The sequence below is a fragment of the Rhopalosiphum padi genome, unplaced genomic scaffold, assembly GCF_020882245.1.
Source record: "Rhopalosiphum padi isolate XX-2018 unplaced genomic scaffold, ASM2088224v1 scaffold1, whole genome shotgun sequence".
NCBI lineage: Eukaryota > Metazoa > Arthropoda > Insecta > Hemiptera > Aphididae > Rhopalosiphum > Rhopalosiphum padi.
The window spans coordinates 10216860-10225879 of record NW_026869996.1 but is presented as its reverse complement, the minus strand read 5'-3'; the positions used below and the strand labels follow the sequence as shown (position 1 = coordinate 10225879).

Genomic DNA, 9020 nt, shown 5'->3' with positions numbered 1-9020 from the left:
ATTCAACATTTAAAATATTTGATTTTTATTTAAAAAATATTATATTAATTATAGAGGTAACTAGTAATTACTAATAGTAATAAATAATAATATAATATTTATTTTATGATATTGAATACATTAAAATATTATTATGTTCCATACCTACTTATTATAATATAGGTATATTATGTATAATGTACATTGTAATAAATAATATAATGATTACCTACCTATTATTATTAGTAGTAGTATTTAGTAGTATTTATAATCAATGGTAGTATTAATAAATATACAATTTCATGTAATTATATTCATTTTAGATAATAATAGTAAACAATACTCTAAAATAAATTTGTCTGTGTTTAAAGTTTGAAGTATTGAGTAATGACTATTAGTAACTAAATTTAATGGTATACATTTTGAAAACATCAAGTTAGAAGTGCTTTTGGTATTGAGTCCACAATTTATAAATTACAGTTTTCCAATACTTCAAATGTTATTACTACATACTTAATTAAAATGTATGCATTTTAGACTGAGCAAACATTTATGCAGTATTTTAATGACGGAATGGGACCAAATGAGGCTTATAGATTTCATGAAAATCAAATAATGAAAAACAAAAGTCCATTAAAACTTCTAGCCAATGAATCTATAAATCCAATAAAAAATACTGTCTATCATCTACATAACGTTTGGAGAAACTTAAATTTTGGTAGCATAGATGCTCCATTGGAAAAGTTAAAAGAAAAAATTGATTTGTATGATTCCCAAGGTGAATTTATAGTGAATAATATAACAATTGATTAAATAATAAATAATTATTATTTCATTATTTAATCAATGATATAAATTATAAGATATTGCTAGAATTATATTTGAAGATCATATCATGATTAGAAAATATAGTAGGTAGTAATAACTTTACTTATAAGCATTACAATTATTTTAAATTAATACTCAAATGCTAATACTTTTAAAAGTGTTTAAAATACATATTATTTTGTATTAAATAAATATACATTATTATAAAACCAATATTTTATTAACTTCCCATATCCCACGGAAGGTATAAAATTGATAATTTGCAAAAATAAGTTTTGAAATCTTGTATAAAAATATAAAATATAAGGTTATAATGAAAATATTAGCATTTTTATCGTTAAATCAATACAATTATTAAAATACACAACCATATCAAATGTATTAATTTATCAACTGAATCATTAAATATAAATGTATATGAATACAAAATATTTATAATTATTAATTAGGAATTTCTGTGTATATACTTGAGGAAAAGTCTAATTGGGTTGTTCTTGTTTCAACATCAATAATGAAAAGAGCTCATATGTTAAGTTCTTCAAAAGAATTAATATTTTGTGACAGTAGCAGTAGTTGTGATACTTTAGAAACGACTATCACTATTCTATTGACAGTACCTATAGCACTTTTATTACATCCGGGACAATCTGCTGAAAGCTGTAAAACTGCTTTTGGATTTTTAAAGCTAATATACCCAAAGTGTTTTGGGAATATTGATGTAAGTTTATTTTGTATTAATTAAAACATATAGATTGTTATTATTATACTGATTAACCATTGTCTATAATTTTAGGCACCATATGTCTTTATGACAGATGACTCAGCTGCTGAGAAACAGGCATTACATGAAGTTTGGCCTACTAGCAAGCAATTATTATGTCATTTTCATGTAGGTCAGAAAGAATGGCGTTGGTTAACTGACTCAAAAAATCAAATTGTCCAAAACAAAAGACAGTCTTTAATGGAGTTTTTTAAAAAAGTATAAAAAATTAATCCTACTAATCAAAAAATTAAAAAAATTTTAGTGATATGATATACTGTTATAATTAATAGGTCATGTATGCAGACAATGAAAAGAATTTGGAAGAAGCTGTGTTAGATATTAAAAAATTATCAAATGATTTTCCAAAATTTGTAAAACGTTTTGAAATTTTTTATAAACGAAGAACACAATGGGTTCAATTATACCGTTTAAATATTTTAACAGGTGGGAACAACACTAATAATTATGCTGAAGCATTAATAAGGGTTTTAAAAGAAATTGTTCTATGTAGAACTAAAGCGTACAATGTTGTTGCTTTAGTTGAGTCAGTTTCAAAAGTATGGGAAGAATACTTCATCACAAGAATATTAGATCATGCACATGTCCGTAAAGATGAAATTCAAAGAAAATATATTGAACTATATAAAAAAATGTCTAATATAACTGTAAACGATATTACAAATCAAGGTAATGGATTGTTTTTAATATCTAGCTCATCAAAAGATGATGTTCAGTACACAGTAAACATAAGTATTGGAGTTTGTAATTGTTCTGTAGGAGTTGTAGGAGCATTTTGTAAACATCAGGCTTGGCTCCATAAAAACTTTAATTTACCTTTTCCTAATGCACCATCTGTAACATTTGAAGAGCGACATTTACTTGGGAAATTGGCTCTAGGAGAAAAATGTCCCTCGAGTGGCTGGTTTTATGCTCTTAAAGAAAGTAATTCAATATCCACTAATATTGATCATACTACTTTAAGTAATGACTCAATAAATCAAGTTAATTTCAATTTCAAAGACAATTCAAATTTGACTGATTTTCCTATTATAAATGACATAAATGAAACAGAAAGGAATACTACTGTAACAAAAAACATAAAAGATGAATTTTCCAGATTAGAAGACTACCTAATACATATACCACTAGAAATTCGTGAAAAGTTTGCTACCAAATTAAAATGTATAAAAAATCCAAAACAGCTAACATCGTTTCTTGTAAATATTAATAGAAGCCTAACATCAGTCAACAAAAAAAGAGGTCAAATAAAAGTTCAGCCAACTGCTATTTCTAGGAGAAGACAAGGATTAACTCGAGGTTCAAGAAAGGTTTTATCTGGGCGACCTCCAAAAGCAGAAAAATGTAAAATTAAAAAAAGGATTCATAATCTTAACCATAATATTACTAAAAACCAAATGAATGCAACTTACCACGGCAGATCAACTTAAAATTGGAATAATTACCTACTTACTATTAAAATTGTCATTTGTTTATATATTTATCTTGTAAAGTTTATTTCAGTTTATTTGTTTATATATTTAACTAGTTTATTTTATTTTATTTGTTTATAAATTAATTTTGAACAGTACTTATAAGTTATAATATTTTGATTATTTATTATTTACAAACAAATTACAATAGTACACATTTTAAAATTATAATAACTTTAAGTTTCTACGAAGAAACATACCTATTACCTTTCAATCTTTGAAATATTTTTCATTCTCGTATTTATAATTCATTTTGTGATGAATGTAACTATATTGTTATATATATTTATATTTTTATATATTTGTTATTTATATTTATGGTTATAACACAGAATAGATTATTTGGTTATAATGATAATGATATTTAATTATTATTGATAACGATCAGCCGACCAATAAGAAATTTGCATTTTATGACCGCTCTGCAGCGTCTAGGGTTTCTTATATCGCGGACCCGTATACATTAGCGACGCGGGCCGCCGGTTGCCGACCATTGGTTTGGAAGCATTTTTTTGAATTAAAAATTACTGATACAAAAAACTAGTCAGCTAGGCACCAAAGCCCCGGCACAACTGTGAATAAAAACGCGACGATTTTCCCGACGAAACGGAATGCAGTCGTTTTGTTTACGGTCGTCAATGTCGTCCAGTCGTTTAGTCATCTACGCCAGCGTAGATATAATAGCATATTATCCTTATATTATGGTGTCCATACACGAATTTCCTACCTACTTGTCTAGTTTAATATAGCCTATAGGTAACAATAGTAGCTGGCATGTTGGGGGTAGGTACATGTGGGTATAATAACAATACATAGAGATCACAACGGTAACTTACATGTTTGTGGTTGTTAAATGCAACAGTAGCTGGCGGTCAGGAGACTGGTCACGGTCTTCGAATTGCGATTTGCTAGACGGCGGCGGCGGCGGCAATAATATTTGTTGGATGGAATAATGGACGACGTGTGAGAATAGTAACGCTGGTGAAATGGCTGTTGAGTGTTGATAGAAAATCGACTACTATCTGTACTGTTGTCTGTTGTTAGTGTGAGCCGTGTGGTGAGACGATGATGGTGAGGGAGAAGGGGTAGCGTTCTTACCCGACGCCAACGATGTTTATTGTTTACACTTTAAATCTAACATGATGGCGACACTGACGCTAACGCCGCGCCATCGCTATGGTTACTATTCATTGGTTGTTGGACGGTAGTCAGGGTAGAGAAGAAGGTAGGGCGAGGACGCGCGCTGTTGCCAATGTTCACGCGTTGCCGCGATGGCCAATTACGGCGAATGGATCGAGACTGAACCACAACTGATCAATGCTTATCTACCGTGGTACTGTTTTTACGATATTGACGGTACGCCCGGGACGATACTAATTTTAAAACAAGTCGACAAGCGTCGTCGTGAACAATCGTCGAGTCCCGTCGAATGTCGTCGCACAATAAACAATGGCCGGGTGGAATAGATAATATAAGAACTTTTTTGGTGGTCTTTCTTCGCTGCGGCCAAGCACGTATTCAAGATAAATCGATTATCGGCGGTTTTTTAAATATTTTTAATACATGAACTACTCATAAATATACATAATTACTAATCATGTGGTAAATAATTATTAATTTTAATTTAGTGGTTGTGGTGGGGGTAGTGACATAATCTAACTCTTACGCCCCTGTATAAAGGCTTGGCCGTGGATAGTAGAGCACAGCGAGTTGCCTATTGACTATATTATAAATTATAAATTGTGATTAGACATTCCTGTTTTATAGCTTTAGAGAAAAACGTATTGAATAATATTATAAAAGTAATTTATTAAATTAAAAAACTAAATATACTTTTTTGAAAATAATATTTTATTCCCTAATTATTAAGTGCAATTTTTCATAATTTATACACACACACACACATATATATAACAATGTTTACAAGTCTATAAATCTACTCTATAAAATTGGGGCTGTAAAATAAGTATTTTGATTCTAGTCAATTCTTTAGGTTATGTTAGGTTAGACGATGTTAACCTAGGTAACCTTCCTGTTAAGTTTATCGATTTATTTACGAAAAAATAAAATTATTGTAGTTATTCTAAGTGGCTTTATACTAAAGTATTCTTTAAAACGATGTTTCTGAGATTCTGTCTTGAAAGTTTTCTGTGAGATTGGTTCTGAGGAACTTCAATCCTGAACTTAGATTAAGTTTGCTGGGACTATTGTAACATTGATATGTGACTCCAAGTTCCTTCTCTGCTAAGTGGGTTGCAGACTGTCAGTTACAATGAGTGTAGCCAGTGTAGGTCAGATTAAGATTCTTCTCATTCTTCTCTATCTTCATGTGAACGAGAGCACAATTCTCCATGCTTAATATAAGGTTCTCTGCGACGATTGCCTAACCTTGGAGTCTTCAAGCCAGTTTTCGTATTCAATTATCGTGGTACGAGTCAGTGCCGTATCCCGGGTTTTTTAAGGGGGGAGGTTTAATTTTTGATTGTCAATTATGACAACAAATGAGTTTGCACTACATTTCTGACAATATAATATTCATATAATTATACCAATTATCAAATCAAGATCAAGTATGATAAGAGAAGCTTTGCTTTATCATCACAAACGTTTAATTATTTTTTATTTAGGTATTCTTCGTATTCAGAGCAATCAGAGCAGTGTGCAGTGGTTTATCACGCAAATTTAAATTAATAAAATTCAACGGCGTAGATACGATTTTTTCTGGGGGGTGGTTTTAAAATATATATATGATTAAATTTACAAGTTATTATTTAAACTAAACGTCATTTTTATTTTGTTTCAAATTGGTTTTAGTTATAAATAGTTTTTATAGTGTTATATTAGTTTATTATAATAAGAAATTCATAAAATAAAATCCACCCGTCGTTTGTCTGTAGATAATTCGTCCAACACTTCCTTTGCATCTACTGATATTGAACGATGAATGGACAGTATTGCTAATCCATTTAATCTTTTCTAAAAATTTAAAATTTCATTCATATTTTTGTTTAATTAAATACAGTTCCTATAATATAATATATTATATAAATACCTCTGACATTGTATTCCTTAGGTACGTTTTAATTCTCTTCAATGACAAAAAAGACCTTTCGGATGAAGCTGTTGAAACAGGTAGTGTTGCTAATATTTGTAGCAATTTGTATATATTTGGATACATGTCATTGCAGATAATTAAAGCATCCATAGCATTTTTAGGTTGTTTATCTAATGCAAGTATTTTACGTTGCCAAAGTTTTAACTCAGATATCAAAATATCTTTATTGTTATCTGCCAAATCATTATTATAAAAATCTATCAAGCTAATAAATTCATCTTTTTCAAGTGTTGACATTTCTAACGTTTTTGGAAATAAGTTTTGAAATCCTTTTAATATTTTCTGATGTTCCATAGTTGATATGCGTATCGTGTAGTGTAATTTTAAAAAATTTTGAATTTAAAAAAACTAATGTTTCAAAGTTTCAAATTATAACAATCAAATGAAATATTATGTCGAAAGATCGTAATATCGTATATAATATTATCGACCAGTGTCGGCGTGCTGAACGTCGGAGGCCGTTATCGCTGTTTTCGTCGATTTTATAATTGGTTTTCTTAATAGATGTGTAAACACTCGGATAATTTCTACAACTATATTATTATAAATAGTAATAATAATAATATACATGTTAATTTATGCACTAGTATTATTTAGTATAACTATTATTTAAAATTATAACCAATATAAAAAAAACATTTTGTTTTGATGATGGGGAGGAATCCCCTTACACCCCCCCCCCCCCCATAACTACGCCACTGATAAAATTATTGTCGTCTGACGACTGACGTTTTATGGGGGGGGGGGGGGGGTTAAGCCAATATTGTTACTAATAATTAATGAAACCGTAAATGCACATGGGTAAATAAATAGATACTTTATTTAGGCATAAATTTGTTTATCGGATACACCAGAGCAATGCTCGTTTAAAAGTAAGTATAAAAATATAAATTAAGAAAATAGGTTCATAACAGTATTAGGTATTTAGATAATATAATACAGATATATCAACATCCCAGAAACAAATTGAATAAGGTAAATAATAAAATAAATACCTAATAAAATAACATAGGTAGATTTACATCACTTTAAATTCAATATTCTGATAAATTATTCTAAGGACAGTAAAATATTTAATAATAATTTTTGTTTATAAGGGTCTTAGCCCTTAGTTACTCGCTCACCTCAAATAAATTCAAAACAATTTTTTTGTTAGTAGTTATATAAATTAAATAAAAACGTCTTACGGTGAATTATATAATTTAAAAGCTTTCATACAAGTATAGATAATGACCATGATAAATATTAAAATATATATAAGTAGTTTTGTAAGTAATAAATCTATTTTATATAATTGTCATGGGGTTAAAAAAAATATGTAATTAAATAGTTTTTTGTTACTATTTTATGAATTGTGCTACTAAAGAGTAAAGATTAATTATTATTCATAAATCAGCAAGGTGATATAATTTATGGGTAACAACTTAATTTATTTCCTCCTTTAATATGTAGACTAGCTTTGCGTATTCCTAATATAAGTTGACGTCCAGCCTCATCCTTCAATTTTTTTTCACATAGTAACTGGGCTTTAATTTTTTGCATTTCAGCTAATGTTTCTTTTAGTTTGATATTGACTTCACAGCGATTCATGTTATCGACCTGTGTCTGCAAATTCTTATTGAGGTAAATTCAAAAAACATTAAATTGAAGTTATTCTCCAACCACTATACATATTTAACTTACTATTTTTTTTTTAGATGGCAGTACAGCAGATCACTCAATACATGCTGAGACATGAATTCACATTCCTACCACTATGCTAAATATCAATATCCCACGTTGAAAATGTACTAGACGATACTGCTAATAATAATGGTTTTGTGCAACGTGCGTGTAATGGGTATTGAATTTAATTAATATTAAACTAATAGTAGTGTTACAAAAAGTCAGTGTCATGAAACCCTGACCATTAGATTATAAGCAAATGATTCTAATTTTCCATAGTTGACTTTCAAATGTTACATTTAAGGTGATGCTTCATACACACAATAAAAAATGATTTAATATCATAATTTTGATATGATAATTTAAACAAACATTAAAAAGTCATACTTTGAACTGCTTGTAAAACACTGTATTCTCAAGTTATTCTCCAACCACTATACATATTTAACTGACTATTTTTTATTTTTAGATGGCAGTACAGCAGATCACTCAATACATGCTGAGACATGAATTCACATTTCTACCACTATGCAAAATATCAACATCCTACGTTGAAAATGTACTAGACGATACTGCTAATAATAAGGATTTGTGCAACGTGCGTGTAATGGGTATTGAATGTAACTGATATTCAATTAATTGTAGTGTAATAAAAAGTCAGTGTCTAGAAACCTTGACTGCTAGATTATGACAATGATTCTTATTGTATAATGTATACAAGTATTACAAACTCTTATTATTTTAATATTGAAAATCAGCAATTTTATGTTAATGTACAAGGGTATTCTTTACTTATATTTTGTTTTACATTAAAACTCAACAAAACATTCTGGTAGATTTGTACTATCTCTTTTATTGCTAAGCATTATAACTATTTCTTTAACCATTATACATATTTAACTGACTACTTTGTGTTTTAGATGGCAGTACAGCAGATCACTCGAGGCATGCTGAGACACAAATTCACACTTCTACCACCAAGGAAAGTATCAACATTCTACATTTCTATCACTTGGGAAAGTTACAACATCTTCCGTTGAAAATGGAATAGAAGGTACTGCTAATATTAATGGTTTTATGCAACGTGCGTGTGATGGGACGTACATGAAGTTGGCCCCCCACATTATATAATTTTATTCGGACAAATTGTAAACAATTGTAAATTAATTGTAAATAATTG

At 29.1% G+C, this 9020-nt stretch overlaps 1 protein-coding gene across 1 annotated transcript; it reads right to left on the bottom strand.

Annotated features, from left to right (window-relative positions):
• Positions 1-5922: 5922 nt before the first annotated feature.
• Positions 5923-6469, bottom strand: LOC132931219 (52 kDa repressor of the inhibitor of the protein kinase-like). Its single transcript, XM_060997340.1, has 2 exons — positions 6113-6469; positions 5923-6036 (listed from the first exon to the last, which is right to left on the bottom strand). The coding sequence occupies exons 1-2, from the start codon at positions 6467-6469 to the stop codon at positions 5923-5925; spliced, it is 471 nt and encodes a 156-aa protein (XP_060853323.1).
• Between the last annotated feature and the right edge of the window lie 2551 nt (positions 6470-9020).